This window comes from Parus major, chromosome 1 (assembly GCF_001522545.3).
Source record: "Parus major isolate Abel chromosome 1, Parus_major1.1, whole genome shotgun sequence".
Classification (NCBI taxonomy): Eukaryota; Metazoa; Chordata; class Aves; order Passeriformes; family Paridae; genus Parus; species Parus major.
In genome coordinates this window covers 4,961,681-4,982,020 of record NC_031768.1, presented here as the reverse complement: position 1 = coordinate 4,982,020, position 20,340 = coordinate 4,961,681, and the positions used below count along the sequence as shown (strand labels likewise).

At 37.7% G+C, this 20,340-nt stretch overlaps 1 protein-coding gene across 5 annotated transcripts in view; it reads right to left on the bottom strand.

Moving 5' to 3' along the window:
* Nucleotides 1-20,340, bottom strand: part of PKNOX1 (PBX/knotted 1 homeobox 1) — a 38,637-nt gene that overhangs the window by 5,930 nt on the left and 12,367 nt on the right. For 3 of the 5 annotated variants that reach the window (XM_015635404.3, XM_033511784.1, XM_033511798.1), the window contains 8 exons: nt 17,670-17,771; nt 15,450-15,577; nt 14,110-14,281; nt 6,731-6,901; nt 5,370-5,469; nt 4,371-4,468; nt 2,245-2,373; nt 1,183-1,259 (listed from right to left, as the gene is read on the bottom strand). In XM_015635404.3, the coding sequence (XP_015490890.1) occupies nt 1,183-1,259; nt 2,245-2,373; nt 4,371-4,468; nt 5,370-5,469; nt 6,731-6,901; nt 14,110-14,281; nt 15,450-15,577; nt 17,670-17,720 (926 nt within the window). In that variant the 5' untranslated portion in view covers nt 17,721-17,771. Of the gene's footprint in view, nt 1-1,182; nt 1,260-2,244; nt 2,374-4,370; nt 4,469-5,369; nt 5,470-6,730; nt 6,902-10,149; nt 10,197-14,109; nt 14,282-15,449; nt 15,578-17,669; nt 17,772-20,340 lie in introns of those variants that run through there. The other 2 variants (XM_033511811.1, XM_015635413.2) reach the window with 2 other exon arrangements.

The window sequence follows — 20,340 nt, the reverse complement described above, 5'->3', positions numbered from 1 at the left end:
TAGGGTTCACCTAAAATCTAGCTCCTGCCTAACCTGCTTTGTTTGGTCTGGTTTCATTTACTCCCTTAAGCTTCTGCATTACTTATTTTACAGGCTCCCTGGCTTTCTAAAGGCTGGCTCCTGATGCAGGAGATGACAGCAAACACATTTGTCAGATCTCTCCTGATTCCTTTTGTTCTCTGATTTTCACTTGCTTACTTTAGCATGCTAATTGCCACCCTTCCCCTTTCTGCTAGTGAACAAAAAAATACTTAAACTGAACCAACAGTACTTCAACATAGTGATCTATGGCAGGGAGTTGTGACTGAAGACATCATCCCTAAATATCACAAAATACATCCAGGTCCCAAGTTTACCTGCAATGGGAGGAAATCAGGTGCAGCTGGCAGGTTCCTAAGTTGTAATACAATGCTCTGCAAAGACAGCAGTCAGATCCCAGTGCACGGAGCTCCATGGCCACATGTCACACAGTCACAGTCACCCTGTTCCACTTTTGGAACCAGTGTTCTGTCACTATCCTGACTATTTCCCCCTGGACCCCTCCACAGCCTCACAGCCAGTGTCATCTTTGAAATCTGAGGCAGATCCCTGTGGGACTTTGCTGCAGCAGTTTTAGGAACCGATGCCACAAGGCGAATAGGACACTGTCAGCACCCTCCCTCCTCTCTTCTGCAGGGAAGGTGTCTTATCTTACACCTCCAGGAAAGATAAGACACGACAAAACATGCTGAACTATGGACTGGTGTAGCTGAGGAACTGCCTCTCCTTTCAGACATCACTGCTTAGGAGAGCATCCTTTGATACAAGAACAGAATCTCTTAACAGTAACTGCTCCAACATCTGCAGCCACCAGGCCACTAAATGCCTTTAGACTTCAATTTCTTTGCTTGAAGAAGAGACATGAGAGTACTTCCATCTCTCTCAGCACTGGAACAGAACACAATTCCTTAATGCTGCAATGTTTTCTGGAGTCCTTTTATAATTTAAATGACATGAGTATTATTATACCTTATAAAAATAACGTGCTTGTGTGCCAGTGCATAACTCTTGTATTTCTATACGTGTTTTGTAACATATGTAGAAAATTTAAGTTCAACTCCAGATGTCCAAGTTATCCTCCTCACTATTTCTGAGCTGTAAGCACGTGGAGACGAGGACAGATATTAAGGGCTTTGCTCTTACCAGTTGTTAACCTGGAGTAGTGTCAGATTTGTTTGTGCTGCAATCTGCTTCTTCTCATCCTCTGTTGGATATGGATGCTACAGAGGCCAGAAAAGCAAACAAAAAAGGCATAAGCTTGCTTTTCATCTCCCCATCAAAAATAAGAACTCCTTTATTACATCTGATTAAAGAGGGTGGATTAAGGCCATCTGACTCATTAAAACACAAACCTTAGAAACCTCACAAACTTTTATAGATGAAAATAATTCAACAAAGAGTGCTTTACTACACAAAAACTCATTTTATCCTCGAGAGTGTCCGTGGCACCATGAAACTGCTGCTGTGTAATTCAGAAGAAAAAGCTTCTCATGGCTGACAGTCTTTATTAAAGAGCGTGATCCCTGGGCAGCACAGCATGTGAGCAGCTCTGATTAGTTCTGCTGGCCAGGGCACTGTCATATGAGAGAGCTGAGGAGCACTCTGGAGTTAAATAAAGCTGCTCTAAGCAGATGAGGACGGGGTACGTAACACAAGAAGTGCTCAAGCAGCTTCCCTGGATCAGTTCTCTGCTGCAAAAAAAGTTGTAAATGGCAAAATATCAATCAACTCAATATTGTAATAGCTTGAGAGCCATTTATCCTTTCAGTGTGTTCATGCAAAGGGAAGGCAGCTGAAAGCACAAGCAGATAGTGACATGCTTGGTACACATCAGGAGGACTGGAAAGGAGATCGAGACAGAAAATTTGAAATTTTCCTCGGTCAAAAATACCCCTAAAACACCTCAAAATACAGGTGGAATGAACCAGAATGTAGAGAGCATTAAGTTCTCAACACAGTGAAATGAAGAAAAGCTCCTTGTAACAACACTTATTGAGACTGTGCAGTACAAATGTAATATATTTATTAAAATATTAATAAAAGTCAGCCAGCATTAGACTGTGGAACTACTCCAAATAACTCCAGGGAAAACTGAACAGAGATTCCACAACTGACAACAGAATAAATTCACCTTGTTTATGAAGAAAAATTGCAAGACACCACATGAGAGAGCTACATAAAAAACTGACCACACTCAGTCCTTACCCCTATGTGCTGAAAAAGCCAAGATCTCATCACATTTGTAGCGTGCTTGGGAAGAACTCCTCTCTTATTTTTTGATGAGCCATCATCTTGATGCAAGATGCCTAGATCTTGGTTTAATTGCAACTGGAGCTGCACAAGTAATTTTAGGAGAAATAAGGCAGTTAACATAGTAGTGGCAGTTCTGTATCAATGAATGAGCAGCTCATTTATAGCAGGAATGAAAAGAAATTAGGCTTGAATATCTTGAATATACTCACTGTGTGCAAACATAAACAACTATGGAAGCTTTAAAATATTACTGATTTAAGACTTAAATGAAGGATAAAGTAAAATGCTGCAGTAATGCTGCAGTTGTACACAAAGATGCTAAAGGTCCTGCTAAATAAATGCATTAAATTCTCAAAGAGCATTAAGATCTATACAGTAGAACCCATAATTCACTTTACAACATTCATACCACTTCCTAAATATTCACATATCTTTGTTTTTTGCTTCCTATGATTCATCAAATCATTTGCACATTGATTATCTGAACATTTGGGAGTACATTCTTAAATGCTTATGCAGAAATAGAAAGAAACAGCACATAAATTGCATATAAGATTCTATTTCAGACAATTGGAACAAAAATAATTCTAAATCAGGTTTTCCAGACAAATTGGAGCAATTTCTTAGGCCAATGAATATGTAGGAAACGAGTTTTAAACAAGGTTTAGGCTATCAAATTACTACAAATATATATTTGGAGCACATTTTAATTTCCAAAGTAATGTCTTACTTTCTAAATAACCTGCCTGCATATGGAGGCTTTATAATGAACTTTCAATAGCTTTTCTACAGTGTTTTTCCCTACCTCCACAGCATTCTTAAACACTGAAAAAGAAGACATTGAAGGATTTTCAATTAGTGACCTTTGCATAGATGGGTTTGGAGACTCTACTAACATTAAGAGTAGTCACAGACGTATACAGAAGGTGAAGTCCTTTTTTATTTACAGGCTAGAGGCATTATTTTTCTCTCAGTATTTTATTTTTTTCATAAAAGGTAAAAAACCCCTAATTTTTCAAAATCCCTTCAGTCCAGGAGAGTAATTTTACACATTTCTTTCTGAGAGGTGTGTGAGGACAGAGCTGTCTGTGTTCTAGGGGAGAACATGGCTGAGCACAGATATGCTCCTGCCAATTCAAAGAACACTCTGTGCACACTTTTTTGGTTGGAAAGCCAGAATTAGGGGGAAAAGAAGCCAGTGAGTCAGTGATTACCAACAGATTTTATGCTGTGGAGATGGGAGCTCCTCATTCACATTTCTAATTAAATCCAGATTCCAGGAAGATTTGGTTTATCACTTCCAGAGAAAATGAGCAAGGTTTTATGTGCCAGAAGATGGTCTAGTTTTCATGTTTCTTTTTCTTTAGCTGTTTCTTTGAACTCTTCAGATCCACCTCTTAAAAGCCTCTCACAAAAGAGTGCTGGCCCTTATATTTTAGGGTGTAAGGAGACAAAATTGAGGATCTTCCAGAGTCTCAACTAAATATTTTGAAGGTTTAATAGAAAAATGCTTCTCCAAATAGATAAACTCTGAAATACACACAGTTTAACAGTACTAGTGGTTGCCATTGTGATAAAAAGTCAAATTTCTCACAATAGCAGTGTGGCATTTTAATGCAATACATTAAATCTATACAGCCATAAACACAGTTCAATGATTAGAAAAGTTCTAATAATTGAAAAAGTATTAATTTAATTTAGAAGGGTTTTTGGTTTGCACTGGTTTTGGGGTTTGGTTTTGGGGTTTTTTTGTCTATTTGGTTTAGGGGTGTTTTTTTTTTTTTAATTTTAGTTAGGTTTTTGATTGTTTTTTAATTTCATGTACCCATACTCTTCTGGCATCAGTAAAGGAAGACAATTAAAAGGTAGGAACTCTGATGTGCTGTTGTGGCAAGGGGGACCTTATGACATATTATATAACCTGCAACACACAGCAGTGGCTGCACCAATTTACAATTAATTACTCTGTGTGTACACAGAGCTCGTTCTGCCAGTGTGTCAAATTTAAATCAAAACTCTAAAAGCACTGAGATGTATTTCCAACCACAGCACCATTCTGTGGAGCTCATGAAACAAACCTGAGAGTTCTGGATCCGAATAGTCCCAGGTGACAGTGCCTGTGTCACCACTTGTCCTTGTGGAGTGACCACAGTGACTGGCTGATACACTGTCCCCCCTTGAAACAAAACAAACACACATTATGGGGAAGAAAAACTCCTCCAAGTATTATTATCTTTAAACACATCAGCACTACACACCATACAAGACTTTTGGTAATATATAAATTACGCTTTTTTATTCAGCATGCAAGATGTGCTCTTTGCTACACTAAAATTTTCACCCATTCACAAAAAACTGTACAATGTTTGATTATATTATATTGTATTTTAGGCATTCTAAATCTATTTCAAAAGGAAAATGCCATGATTATCAGGCTACAAAACAGTTCTTCATGTTGTTTTAACTGAGCTAAGTCTTCAACCAACAAGGGTCACAACACCAAAATCAAACCTATATGATCACACCTTAGGGCAGCTGGGTTTGATTAAAAACCTTGCTGAGAAGCAAGACTCAATATTTCATCTCAAATGTAATCTCCACTATAACAAGGACATCAAGGATTTCACAGACTTGTAGTTGTGGTTCCAAACTCCAAGGAGCATGAGGCAGCCAACAAGTGCAATGGTTTAGCTAATGCATATTTTTTGTCAAATAGAATTTTTATTTTTAAAGGGAAAAAAAAAAAAAAAAAGAAAGCAAAACACCATAGTCTGTGGAAATGTCTTTTAACAAATGTAGTGTTGCACATTAAGATCTCTTAATATTATATATGTAATGTAATATGTGATCTCTTAGTATTATAAATGGAACTGCCAGTCCCACAAACATACTTGGAAAACATATAAATAAAATGATTCATAAGCCAGTAAAGCATTTGAGTGTACAAAAGTTGTTGTACTACAACAACTTTTCAGGTATTAAACCACATTTTTAAAAGTGTTTGTGTAGTTTTTGAAACAACCATAAAGGAAACCAAGATGAAGAGCAAGGTGCCAGTTGTTTTTAGTGTGTCATACCTGCTACTGTTGCCATAGTTACATTTCCCTGCTGCAATGCTGATGCTGGCACCATGATCCCTTGGGGACTGAGTGTGCCTGCAATGGCACTTGGAATTTGCTAGAAAAATAAAACAATTAGTTGCTTACATTTTTGAACTTTTTTTTTTTAATGTAAGGAGATCAAGCATGCTTGTGTATTTTTGTAATTTGCATTATGTATTTTTTGCTCTAAAGTACGTTTGGAGTTTAACCACAGGATTACCTTCAAAGAGAAAGATCCTTCATTAGGGGTTCATCATTACCTACATTAACTTCCTCATTATCACCAACCATTACCTTTGAAAACCCTCATGAAAGCAACTGCTAGAAAAGATTAAAACAATTTTGAGACATTTTTGTTCTAGGTATATAAAGAACAAGAAATGGTTTCCAAAGGCAAGAGGGGAAAAAGGACAAATGAAATCACCCTTGATGCTCTTATTACAAGCATCAAAGCTTTAGAATTTTACTTATTACCTTAATTCCTTCAATTTGAACATAATGTATTAAATATTCAGTATGTTTTATTCTGCTCAAGATAGCTCTTACTCAACCCTGAACATGCAAACTCTTACACATTTCCTTACTATGTATGAATAATCTCTTTTGATAGCAAATGCAAAATGGGTCCCTCATACCTCTACAGAAAACTGCTAAGAGATAGAGGGAAAAAACCTTTCAAAAAGTGTTTTTGCCTGATTTTAGAATCTCCTTTCCACACCTCCAGACATCAAAACCTACATAAGGAGTCCAGAAAATGAAGTTCAAAAGTCATTTGGGCTTTTTTTAATACAGAGCATCAGACACATGAGTAATTCAGAGAAGGGCCATGCCCCAAGACTCCGTTCCAAGTGGGTACTGGGGTGGAAGGGCTCACTCTGCAGCATCTGACAGCAAAAACATCAACCATAACCTATCAGCTGTGGTCCATTTAATACAGAAAATGCAATATTGCAACTTTAATCCATCAGATATTGTCTACTTATTCCAGAATACAGGTTGTGTATAAAACATATCCATCATCTCAATAGTTTCATGAAGGAGGCAGACTAAGGAGGCCTTCACAAGCAAAATTTTTCCTCTTTGTTTATTCTGTTTCCTAAACTCCTTCCAACCAAACAGCAAATCCAGGCTATTCTGAATATCTCCATTTTCTGAACTGAGAGAAAATCATAAAAGGAAAACAGACAAAAAAAAGAGCTCTTTCTACTCTTAACAACTGATCTGAAAATACAGGAAACTGCAGAAATTCTGTTTGCAAACTGACAGCAAAAGAAGTGTAGCTGTAACTTCCTAAGGAAATCCAAGCAAAAATCCACTCAACAGTATTTGAAACACACCTGAGATTGCACAGGTGAGTAAGGACTTCCAGGCTCTCCACTTAATAGAGTTTCACTATTCATTTTTGTCTTCAGGCAGGCAATGTAACGACTACAGAAATCCTTGCAGAGTTCATTAACCTTTTCTAGCTCCAGCAGATGGATACGCAGAACTTGGATTGCTTTTACCATCTGAGGGAGAGAATTGGAAAAAAAATCAGAAACAAAATAACTGTTCATTAAAAAAAAATAAAATAATAAATTAATGTGATATTTAAACAAACACTACTTTCCAGTAACAAAGATCACCCAATTAAAGCAGAGGTACTAATTGCTAAATCCTGGAATGTGAAAGGAACACAAGTAAACTGCCACACAGGGAAGATGAAACAGAACAAAGTGATCTTTGTCACATGTGACACGTCAGGAAGACAGAGCAGTTCAGGTGTCACAGGGCACAGGATGAGCCTGCATGTCCATGTGGTGTTTCACCTCCTTGTACAACTCTGGGTCACAGACCACACAAGACTGGAAGTGATGGAAAGCAATCCCATCCACACAAATTCTTTGGAAAGCAGGGCTGGGACAGGCTTGGCCAGCAGCAGCTCTCTGGAGCTCTATAAATCACAAACACCAGGTTCAGCTCCACGTTACACCCTGACACAAGGAAACCAGAAGGGTACAGATGAATTTGAGATTGTGTGAGAATGAAGACACTTCTGTGATTAAGCATAAATTTGTCCCACAGATTGCTAGGGAGGATGAAAGCTTTTATTTTTCAATAAAATTAGAATAAAGAACTCCCAAATTTAGTCACAAGCTTAAAGTAATCAAACAGTCCTTCAGTGCTACAGCTTTTAAGTTCCTTTGTGATTCTATGTCAAAGATGAACAACTCTCAGGTAAAATCTTGTAAGAACTTTCAATTGGAGGAGACTGATTCTGAAATCAAAACATTAAATACAAAGCACCAAATTAAAAAAAAAAACAAACAAAATCAATGTTTAAGCTAAAATCCAAGTACAGGAGATACATATGTGAGAAGAATACTTGTCATGCTCACTGTGAGAAAAACACTGTAAGCCTGGATAACCAAAGGTATTACATACTGCATAAAAATAGCTTAGGTGATTGTAAGGGTCATGGCAGAAGATCAGAAGCTAAAACCAAACCCAGATGGTCTAAAATCAGTAGGAAATCCAGGACATTCAAATATGTACACAACACACCAGCAAAGTCATTATTTTTTATACAACATGCCATCCCCAATGTTTCTGTGCTGTGCTGCATCTCTGAGACAAATATCCTTCAGTTTCATGAAACTGAACTGAAAATTACACTGAGTTGTAATTTTGAAGCATAGTGCAGAGCTTGACTTTACAATTACTTGGAAAAATCTTTCCTATATGATGGGTTATTTACCTGGGCAGAGCACTGAATCCAGTGAACAGAAATTATACCCCCCAAACTAATCTATCTATTACTTCCAGCTCCAGAAACAACTGGGAGATGAAGATGCCTTTGCTCAAGTCACCCAAAGGAGATCAAGGCAGGAAAACTTTGGAGTGTGCTCCCCTCTCCATCATGACATTTTAGCTTTCATTGAGAGATCTTTTCCCTGTTTTTTCAGGAAAAGGTTCTAGGACACTCACTCAGTGTGGACAACTGAGTTAAAATAAAAAAGATTTAAAAAAAATTAAGAAATTAAGGGATTAAAAAAAATTATTTCTTCTTAAGGATAAAAAGAAAAAAAAAAAACCCAAACATACATTTTTTCAAAAAACAGCTGCAGAAAAACCTGAGCTGTAGATTTGAGGGAGTTGATCCAAATTAATATCTGGTAACTCTTGCAATCTATGACACTGAAAGCCTTTGAAACACTAAGTGCAGTGACCCAGCACTGAGACACAAACCAGTGATTTTCTAACCCAGCCCAAGTTGCTGTTTAAACTGTGCTCAAGCACCTTTAAACACAACAAAATTAAAGCATGCAAATGTATCTAAATTTTAACACAAAACAAAGGTCATCTGTGTTTAAAGAAATTCTGTCTCTGTTTCAGAAACAAAAAAGCTTAAAATAGAAAATTCTTCATGTGTGACTGATCAACAAACTGCACATCATATCAGTGAGTGTTTTAAACATTCAGCTAAAACTGAGTTAAAAAAATATACTTTTGGACACATAGTATTTGACCATATTAGAGATTAGTTTATCTTTGCTCAGTCAAGGGAGTTGGTTTTTTTTTAAACATTAGCCAAATTTGTACTATTTATTTATCAGCATGTGCTTGGAGGAAAAATGAAAGTCCTTTCCTCAGCTTAGACTTAGTTTAAAATTGATGGTTGAGACTTGAGGTGAAAATTGAATTAAAGTCAAAATTAACCACACACCCAGACTCGGTAACACTAGCCAGGTTTCTGCAGAGCCCCTCTCCATCACACAATTCCTGCAGGAAGCTGTGCTGCTGTGGTTAGGAGGAAAACAAAACTTTGTAAATATGTCATGCCTGTCACCAGGACTTATTCATTCATTTACAGCTACAATAATTGTGGCCATATGGCTCCTGCTCTCTTGCAGCACAGGTGGACCAAAGTTAATGTCAGAAGAAGTTCACTTTGTCTTTAAAACTAAAAAAATCAAGAACTCCTGATGAAATAACTCAAGTTGGACAAAGGTAATACAAGGAAGTGTTTTCAGAGAGGTCACAGCAGCAGTAATACTTTATTTATTCAGTGCTACTGTATAGAATATGCCACAGAACAATGAATTATTTTAATTGATTCAGTCTTTACAGCTGTAGCAATAAAGCTGGAGAAGTTTTATTCTTTTATTTCTCTTCAGAGAAGTGCAGAAAGATGAAGTAACCATGAGACTTGTATATATTCACAGAATCCTAGAAAGGTTTGGCTTGGAAGGGACCTTAAAAATCATCCTGTTCCAACCCTGCCACGGGCAGGGAGACCTTCCACTACTGCTGAAATTGTTTTAAGTAAAAATAATAGTAAACTATTAATCAGAGGAAGAAAAGTTATTGAAAAAACTTCTAGTTCTTGCTATCCAGAGCCTATTCATGTATAAACATGTCTCCAAATTTAAGAAATTGTATTTTTACATTCACAGCTCACCTGCCTCCCTGACCCCAATCCTCCCTCAATTTAGATTTTCAGTGGAAGAACACAAACACTGGAAGAAAATCTATTTTGTTTTCATTTGTTTTGATTTGATAAGTTCTCTCCTGTATTTTGAGTCCCCAGCTATGAGACATAGCTAGAACAGGTGTAGCTAGAGGTTTATGGGACAGTTCTGCAAATTAAAACAGAAAGCATCATTCAGAAAGGCTTGGGCAGACATCACCTGGCCTCACCACTACAACTCAGGCTCCTGACACAACTAAGAATTCAAGAGAATTGAGAAGAGGGTACTGAACCAAAAATCCTTACCCCAAATGAAACAAAAAACTCGGGGGGTCTTCAAAAAAGGCAGTGTCCTGTTCAAATACAAAAGGGAGAGTATATTTAACACTCCTTGTTTTGTATTGTGTCTAGACTTGATAAAGCCATAAGTAATCTGACTTCACAGCTGACCCCACTCTGTGCAGGAGGTTGGACTACAAACCTCTTGAGCTTGTAGTCCAGCCCAAACCATCCTATGGTCCTGTGAATGCGAGGAAATTAAAAAATCCACCCATGTGTGGGAAGAGTTTACTCTGAACAGAAGCAACTTGAGAGGCAGGAACCACCCTGAGGCAATGTGGTATTTCTGCAGTGTCTGGGTTAACAGTGAGCAACAAAAAGGTGTTAAGCAACAAATGTCTTAAAACATAAAACAATCTGTGAAAGGTCTAAAAAAACTCTCTGGAAGCACCCATGCCAAACAACTTCTTAGACATGGAGGTGTCTGTGGATGTCCTAAGCACAAAAGGAGACTGATGGAGAACAAAGAGCAGTTGGTGCCTTGGTTCATTCCAGGATTTATCTGTAAAAATGAGGCAGGGATAGCAAAGGGTAAGGGTAAAAGGGTGTGGAGCTCCAACAGATGATACTCCAAGTTATGTGGATAAGCTGAGCACACTTCCAGAAAGCAGCAAAACAGAGACCACCAAAGTCTGGTTATTGACAGCAAACATGTCTTGTGACACTTGGTAAAAGGACTAAGGGGATGCAAATAACATTCCAAGAAGATAGGGAGGAAGTCAGAACTCTAGAAAAGCACACTTGCAGTCTGGGAAGAACATGAGCACAAACTTTAGCTTCTATTTCCTTCCCACAGGATTTGAAAACAGGAGATCTGCAGGACAGAACCACAGGGTCATGCCAGAGCAGGATTGCACCCAGACCTGGGAAAGACACTGCAGAAGTAAAAAAGACCTGGTAACAATTCTCCTGGATTGACTGATCCTTTGCCCTGCGATTCAAGATCACCAGCTGATGTTGGAGAGCTTAACTGGGAAGAACAGAATCCCCAGAACAGAATCCTTCCATCTAGATAGTAACAAGGGTTTGAAACCTGGTTTACAGGCAATTTATGAGTATCCTTAAAATTAAGTTTCAGGTGGATGCTACCCACATTTTCCAATGCTGAAATCCGCTTTAATTCTAAAACAGGAAGCCACCAATTAATTTAGAATGGGAATTATAATACCAAAGTAACAAGATAATCTAGACCATAGCTTAGTAAGAGCTGCTCAAATTGGAACAAGCATCCACTGCTCTTAATGAACTTCCTTTCTGGTCAAACTGATCTAATGCCTCTGCCACCCAGATCAACATTCTGTGGTCCTCTGGATGAACTCCAAACTCCTCTTGTGGAGTATTCAAGGCAGTTCAAGTGAGTGCACAATGTGAAACGTTGCCAGGACTGTAAGTGACCCTACAATCACTATCTGTGACCCTTCATAATTTCTGTTACCTACCTAATTAGCCCACAGGCAGCACAGAGCATGGAATTGTATTCTGCTGCTTTGGAGCTGTCAGCTAAAGCTCTGTCACACAAACTGCAGTCTGGCTGAGTTCTACAAGCCACATCTCAAAGAGGTAAAAGGAAAAAAAAATGATACAGCTGACCAATTTCCTTACTGTAAAAGGCCTGTGATTCTCAAATAGGGCTTGAATTTGGCTCTTCAGCATTGTGATGCTCAGCTCATCTCATTTTAGCTCTAGCTCCCAGCTGATACTACTGAGCAAACATTTACACCTTATTTGTTTGACTCTGCTTCACCCTTCTAGCCCAGTCTAATTATCAGTCTTAAAAGCTTCTCCTTTCAGATGAATGGTTGAATTAACATTGGAGTTAGAAAGGGAAGAACAGCATGAGCAGAAGATGGAACAAAGATGCACAGTAGTGTTTCTTGCTACTAAAGAGAGACTTTTTAATCTCTATAAAAATATATATATATGTGAAATGAGGCAGAAAAAACCCTGCCTGTCTACAGCCTTCCCTGTGGCAAGCACCAACATTTCCAGCTGAAAAGAGACTGAAAGCCATGCTAGCCAGTTCAAACTTGACAGAAACCTGTGCTCACTGCCCCATACCAAATGAAGAGCCTGTCAGAACGTCAGCTGTTCAGAGCTCCCAGCCTCCAGGACAGGCAGGGAACAAGCTAAATTCAGGTTTCATTTGGTATCCAGTAACAGAAAGTCACAGCTAACAATACGACCACAGGACAGGAGTTCAATGCCAAGGATTTTTGATTTTGCAATGAGGTTCCAGTTTAAGCCACAACTGACCTCAGCAGCCATGGAATCCAGGACATAAACAAATAATTCCTCACCTACCTCAAGCAAAACCAGACAGATTTGTGCAGCCCATCAGCAAAGGGGAACCCCACATAACCAAGAGACTTTGTCACCAGAACCACAAACTAAAACCACAAATAGGTCAACAACAGGAAAGACTATCTGAACACACCAGACCCAACTACAACCAAAGCAAGCTGGATCTGACAGACTGTTGATGTATGACCAAAAGCACAGGGAACAGGCCAAGGCAATCAGGATCTTTGGGAAACCAGTCTTTGAGGCTCACAGAGGCCACAGAATAGCTGAGGTTGGAAGGGACCTCTGGAGTTTGTTTAATCCAACCCCCCTACTCAAAAGCAAGGTCAGGTAGGGCAGTTTCCTTTCCAGCTGAGTCTGACCATCTCCAAGGATGGAGTCTCCACAACTCTCTGGGCAGCTCCTGTGTTCCAATTCATGCCCATTCCCTCCTGCCCTTTCACTGAGCACCACTGAGAAGAGTCAGTCTATATTTTTCCCCTGTTAGGACTTGGCATTTCCCTTTGCTGAATTCCATGAGAATCCCATTTTTCTGCTTCTCCAAAGTGATAAAAGAAAGTACCACTGAATGGTGGCAGAGCCATGTGTGGATCAGCCCCTCCTCCCAGTTTTGCAACACCTGCAAAGCTGCTGAGGGTTCAGTCTGCCCCATCACCCCAGTCACTAATGGAGATGTTAAACAGTTTTGTTTTCACAATCAGTCCCTGGAGAACAGCACTTATGAGTAGATCTCAACTGGACTTTATGATGCTGGCCAGAATCCCTTGAGCCCAGGGGTTCACCCATTTTCCAGTCCACCTCATTGCTCACTTTTCTCATCCATGTCTTGTCAGTTTGTCTATGAGAACACTGTAAGAGACATCAAAAGTGAAGAACCACTGCTCTTTCCTCATCCACTGAGCCACAGCTACTACATTTCAACTATTATATTTCAGATGTGCTTCTGAAAAGAAATTTGGATTAGAGAGATATGGGAAAACAGTGATTCTGTGTTGGATTCAGAGAGTTACAAATGGAGAAAATAACCTGAGGCTTAATAAGTCAGCAGACCTGCTTCATGCAGAACAGAATGATCATTTTTGAGTAAAATATTGAAGGCAGGTATATTCAAAACAGGCAAATCACAGCTTCATCACAGGAATGACTTTCAGAAAGCCTAAAGGAGTCAGTGATATGAAAGAAAAAATTGTATATGTTAAAGACTTTCTAAGATCATCTTATAACAGCTTTTCTATCACATTAACTATGTGATATGGTGAACCACAATTTACATAAAATTGGAAAAAAATTACATCAATTACATATTTTTAATAAATATGTTAAACACCTGACATGCTAAAATTGATTTTCAGAGTCAATCTGGCTATGGAAATTATTTGTTTCTGTTTGTCTCCAACACACTCATGTCAGCTGAGAATAGGAAACAACTGTGAAGAGCCCAGAGCAAATTTACAGATTAAAGGGAAAAAGGGGTAAGAAGGAATTTTAAAAAATATTTTTAATCATTAATATAAAGAAGAACCTCTCACAGGCAGAAAAAATGTGAGGAGAAATTATAAAGACCAGAAATGTAGGAAGAAGCTGTAAATGTGATAATTGTTTCAGAAACAAACTCCTAGTACTTACCAAATTATCAGTTTCTGGATCTTCACAGAAAAAAGGTTTTCCTTCTTTCTCTTGCTTCCTTACAAAGTTTTCAATATCTACATCAAAACTGGCAGAAGTTGTGCCTTCTGAGCCTTGTGTAGACTGTTCACATTTTTCAAATAATAGTGCTAACAAGGGAAATAGTGGGTGCCTAGGAAAAAAAAAATTAAATACATGAATAAGTATTTTCACTTCCGTGAAAATTAACACATGTAGCTCAGAAAAGCTCACAAACACTTATGAGTGTGACAAGTTCTAGAAGAGACTGCATATAACAAATATTATAGAGCAAAGTAAGATAAAAGTTTATTTTCATGTTGATTTATCACACTCCATAGGCAAATACAGCAGTAAAATATGTATATATATTTAATTAAAGAGAGCAATCACAAGCAGAAAAGCTCTGCCTGTTTAATTCATGATAATTGAGTGGCACTGAGACAGATTAATACAGTGCACTAGAAATGAGATTTAGGATTTACAAAGAGGATGAATGCAGATTTAAATGAAGCCTGAAAAAATGAATTTATTTTTCAATGTGGGCCCTACTTATACATCACAAAGTAACTTTACAAAATTGAGTATTCAGGCTGTGCTCAGAAGCCTCTTGTGAAATCATGCTCTGAGGAGGAGATTTGGTTAGCACAAGTCTGTAAATGAATGGATACATCTTTCTGCCTCAGGTTGAGGGGCTTTTGGTGTTTTGCTTGGCTTTTTCCTGTTTTGGTGGTTATTTTTTTGTTGTTTTGTTTTGGTAGGGTTTTCTGAACCTGAAAACCAGTAAAAATTCTGTCTTTTTAAAGTACTTAAAGTAAAAGAACACTTAACCCCATGAAAACTGAGCAAACTGCTTAGCATAGCACTTTTCACTAAAAAATCTCAAATTAGTGTGCTCACACATCAATATTTAATCCATTTTGAGCTAATTAATGGGGAAAAAATTGTTATCCCTAAAGAAAAAGGAATAAAGATTGACCTAATTTCAATAGAAGTAAAAACTCATATTAAAGATAAAAACTACAGTATGACAAAATAGTGACCACAGTTTAAAGTCCAAGGTAGCTTTCTAAATTTGGCAGCCACCCTTAGAATACCCTTTAAAATTGCTGAAACTGAAAAATCTCACAAGCTCAGGAGGTTTTCCTTGGCTGATGACTGACAGTGAAGCCTCTTTGGTCTTTTTCTTTCCCTATAAACTATGGAAACAGCCAAAAGATCACCTGATTTTTAATCTCCCTATTATTTATTTATTAAGAAAACCCCAAATTCTCTACCCTGTCCTTCACCCTTCAAAAGACAGAACACGAGTCCATCACTACCTGTAAATGGCCTGCTTGTCTGCATCCATTGGAGTCTGAGATTCTACGGGGGCAGGACTCACCCCTTCGGCATCAGTTTCAGAGCAGTTGGGATCTTGTTCAGTTTTTAACTCTGTTACCACTTGCATCTGTAGAAAAAAAGGGTAAATCTGTAGCCCTGACGTAAAATAAGGCTGCTGTGTTCTAAGGAAAGAGCAGTGCAAAGGGCTCCTAAATTGCCAGAAGGTTGGTGTGACTTGGCAGTGACACAAGAAGTTGTAGCAGCAACAAAACCCCTCTTTTAATCCCTGACACTTTTTGATGGATAAAGGTCACTTCCAAGTTTTAGCATTTGGCTTTAAAATGGGAATGACAGATATTAGTAAACTGTTGAAGCATTCTGTCTCTGAAGTGGCTGTTTTTGGAATAGCCTACAGTATATTGCTCCAAGAAGTTCATGGGAATGTCTGCATAAAAGTCCTTTAGGATGAAATCAATGTAAAGAAAAGTTTATCCTCAAGTTTTCTTTCTTATTTTTTACTGTGCATTGTATAAGAGTACTGAAGAAAAGGATCTTTTAGGTTTTTTGTCCATTAAAATGCATATTTGCTTAAAAAGATCTGAAATATTCTGTCCCTCCAGTCCTTCAATTATAGGAGCATAACCTCCCATGACCTTTAGCACTCCATTTTAACAACCTTATTGTAACAACCAAGTATTTTAGGGCTATCAAACTACAGGAGAACAGCAGAAACTCCTTCTACACATGCATTTAACACACATTTATAGCATGGAAAAGCAACACAGAGCCGCAGCTTCACCTGAGCACTTCCTAAATTGCATTAGGAGGCTGGGCACAACTTTGGGGTACTTTGAAGGTGCTCCAAGTGTTTTTTCCATCACCTCCAGCTAAATATCTTTTGGACTAAAAGGTCTTCCAGGAACCTGAACTGTGAAAGTCACAGTTTTCACCCCTCAGCCCAAAGTCTCTGGTGTTCTCCCATTTGAGCATCTGCACAAAGACATGAAACCACTGCAAAATTTTATCTCCTCCCTCCCTTTTATCTCAGGTAGAGGACAGACATTGTTCCAGGTATCTCCAGGCAGCCAGAATTGACAGCTGCAGAGATGAAGGCCTCTAGAAACTACTAGAGAACCTGACCTTAACATAATTTAATTTATTTCCACATAACAGCAGCAGAAAAATTTATAGTATTTTTAACAGACTGGGAGAACCAAAAAGTTTGTGGTTTATTACCTACTGGGGCCAAACCATCTCCTAGAAAAATCAGAAAATGGAGAAAATTCAGCATCTCCCACCCAACAGAGCAGCCTGCCTTGCAGAGAGCTCCCTTAGCAAGCAGAGATGATTTTCAAGTCAGAATGCTTAAAAAAAAAAAAAAAAAAGTAACTAATGGACTCATTTCTTAGCTAATGACAGGAAAGAGAAGCAAATTAAAAGGGGATGACTCAGACAAGTGATTATAAATACTGGCCATACATCTGCAGAGCTGGAAGGGAGGGAGTGTGTTCAGTTAGGGTTCTATCTCCCTAGGAGAGGAAACAGCTCACTTAAACTACAAGTTTTTTTTTTTTTCTGTGGGCCATATCCAAACTGGAAAAACAGCAGACACCAGAATTACCTGCCTACCTTGGACTCAGAGCTTGAAATACACAACAAATAGGAAGAAAAAGCTCTCTCCCAATCTGTTATTTTAAAAAAATGTATTTTATTTTCACTGCCACAGGACGGTATGTACTTGCAGGAGAATAAAGTCAAATATGTAAGTAGGTGAGAGAAGAGAGAGAAATTAGAATTTCAATAAAAGAAGCAAACTGTAAAACTAAAAATCAAAAATATGACTGCGTTCAGATGAACATTTTATAGGAGATGTGAAAGTTGCTGTTTTTATCTGACTGTTCCCCATTGTTGCCATCTGCTGACTGAAGTACTTGTATTTATTGCTTAGGGCTGACACAGAGTAACAAAAAAATGGATCTTCAGAGTAAAGCCCACCTCATGACTTGCCTCCAGTTAACAGCATTTTAATTTAGCAATTGAAAGTGTGAAACTATACAGCCTGTTGTTCAAAAAATACCCATCATGACCAGATATACATGACTATGTTTCATTATTCCAGCTTAAGCAATGCCAAAGCAGGCACTAAGGACAAAGTCACTATTTTTTTCCCCCCTCTTCTTAAGTGTATTTAGTGCCTAGAGAAAGGAAAACACACCTACCTGTTGTCCATCTTGATAGTTGTCTATACTTAATGTCTGTGTTGCCATCATGGTTATTAGGACATTAATTGTGTCAAATCATCATAAGTGTGAACAAATATTCTTCAAAGAAAAAAAAAATTGCCAGTTAAAAAAGTGGCCACTTAGAATCCAATTCTAAAGGGTGAAGAAAAAATAAAGGTAGAAATTCAAATTTATGCATACCTCTCAGAGTTTATTGACAACAATGGCCACATGCAAATTCAAACAACAAATAAATTCAGTTTGGAAACATAACAGGTTTTATCAGCAAAAAGTTCATTCTCTCTTTTTATATTTTAAAGTAAAATTTTAAATAAGAGGCTGAGGTTTTTTTATACTCACAAGCTTTAAGTGAACTTTAGCATTCTTTTCTGCATTACTTAAATGACATTCTAAGGTAATACATGAAATCTAGAAAGGGGAGGTTTGCATTTCTGTGTTTGGAAAAGGCTCCCAACCCACTGAGCATCACTGTAACTGAAATAATAACAGTTAAAAATGATGAACCAAATGCAAAATGTTAGGTAGTTTTCACTTCTGGGTGTGAATCCCAGATTCTAAAGCAGGGCCTGGAACTACTTTCAGAGACCAAACCTCAAATAACTTCTGACATCAGGGATTTGCCATCCAAGTCATTTAAGGTTCAACAAAGGAGGGAACAATATCTAACAATTTTTAAACAATTGGGCCCACATGATTATAAAGTTTCAAAAGGAACCTAGGAATTCAGAAGTGTCAATTTCAGTGACATTTGATACTTTGGGAAATATTAATTTCAATAGGATTAAAACACAAGTAAATGCATCAGGTTATTCTCTATAGGCTGGAGTTTGGTGCCCAGATGAGTTTAACATTTTTAAGTTAAGACATACAGTAATTGAAAAAAAATAAATTAGCAAAGTACCACCATCAGATAGAGTGTACCCAACAAATTATTACTTCACATTTCATTTTCTTGTCAGATTTACAGCAATTACAACTGAAATCACATAACTCATTAAGCTATTACCAGTAACTATTAACACAGAAGTCAATTTTCCTTGACACATAGGAGTCCTAATGTTTGGCTACCCTTAAGAAAATCCATATTAAAAAGAAGTCAGAGCTCATGTCTTGGAAAACATTACATCCAGGTAATAATTTCAGATTTTCTTCTCTTTTTCACTTATGTCAGTATTGAAGAACTAAGTTTTAAAATTTTCACCAGTTTAAGATCTGAAACAGAATATTTTTAAATCCTTCCCTTATTGCATACTTCTACAGCATATTACTATTTTAAAGAGCAATTTTTACATTTCTGGATATTTTCCCCTACAGATTATAACAGTCTCAAGTGAGTGTTTCATTTTGCAAACACAGGACAAGTTTCAAGGTTCCTTTCTTTGACAACAGTTTCAGGCACAGAGACAAACCAAACTCCTCAGAAGAAACCTCAAGCCTTACTTTGCATCAAATTCACTCAGTGTAATTCCTAAACATGAATGCAATTTTTAAAAATTTTTTTAAACAGTTTCAAAGGCCAAAGAAGTTCACCAAGATGATGTAAGCATGGCTTCCTCTACAAACTAGGTTATATCTATTTTTACAGAACATCAGTATTCTTTCTTTGAAACCCCAAAAACATTACTGATTTCTCCACCAAAATTAAAAATACAAAGGAAACAACCTAAGTGCACTCACTGATAGAAATACTTCAGATTAAATTTTTTTTTTACAGTTACAAATCATTTAGTGTTAAAAGTTAAATCAGCATTTGCCACAGTAAGTGAGATACCTTGTAAAATACTTCAAGGGAACACATTTTAAAGCATCAGCCCTGTAAGCATTTGGCTGATGTTTAAACACATTTTCTTTCATAAATGGCAGCTGACAGCCAGTGCAAGTGCCTGTCTGTATTGATAGAGTGAAGAGGCACATAGAAAATGCTGCTTTTCTTCTTCTCAAAAGATGTGCATTTAATTTATGACTGTGACATCCAAAGCACGGACCAGAGTATCCTCAAAATAAAAGCAGAACAGTTGAAACGATCAACAAAGAAAGAGCAAACACTATTTTAATGATTAAAGCTAAGTCCCACAGAAAACACTGCAAAAGAAATTTTTTGACTGTGGGAGAAAGATGAAAGTCTTAGGCAAATAAAGAAAATAAAAGTAAAACAGTTGTAGAAGAGGAAGAAAAACTTAAGAGTTCACAGGGACATAAGATCATATCTGTGGCATGAAGAAAAACCTGGAGAGAGAGGCCACAAAGATAATACATGTAAACTGGTAAAGACAGTAGGACATGGTGAGAATTTTTGGAGAACAAGACAAGCTGGACTAACCCCTCCTTCCAGATTTCCATAATGAAGAGATGTTCCACATCTGGGAGGCCCTCAGGCCACACAAAAGAAGAAAGGAGATGCACAGCTTTTAGCTAGATCCATAGATTATTTCATCTAGAAAGGCTTTTGCCATATTTTCTCCCAAGGGAATGACTGGAAAGAATTCTATGTGGGTATATCCTTTATTTCCCACAAGAGCTTCCCCTCTGACTTACAATTACAGCAGAAAAAGATTAAGCTATTAAGCAAGATAAGAACTGATGAGATTTAGTGAAGACAGTCACTGCAAATCAAGAAGAACAAATTGAGCTAATCACACACTTAAAT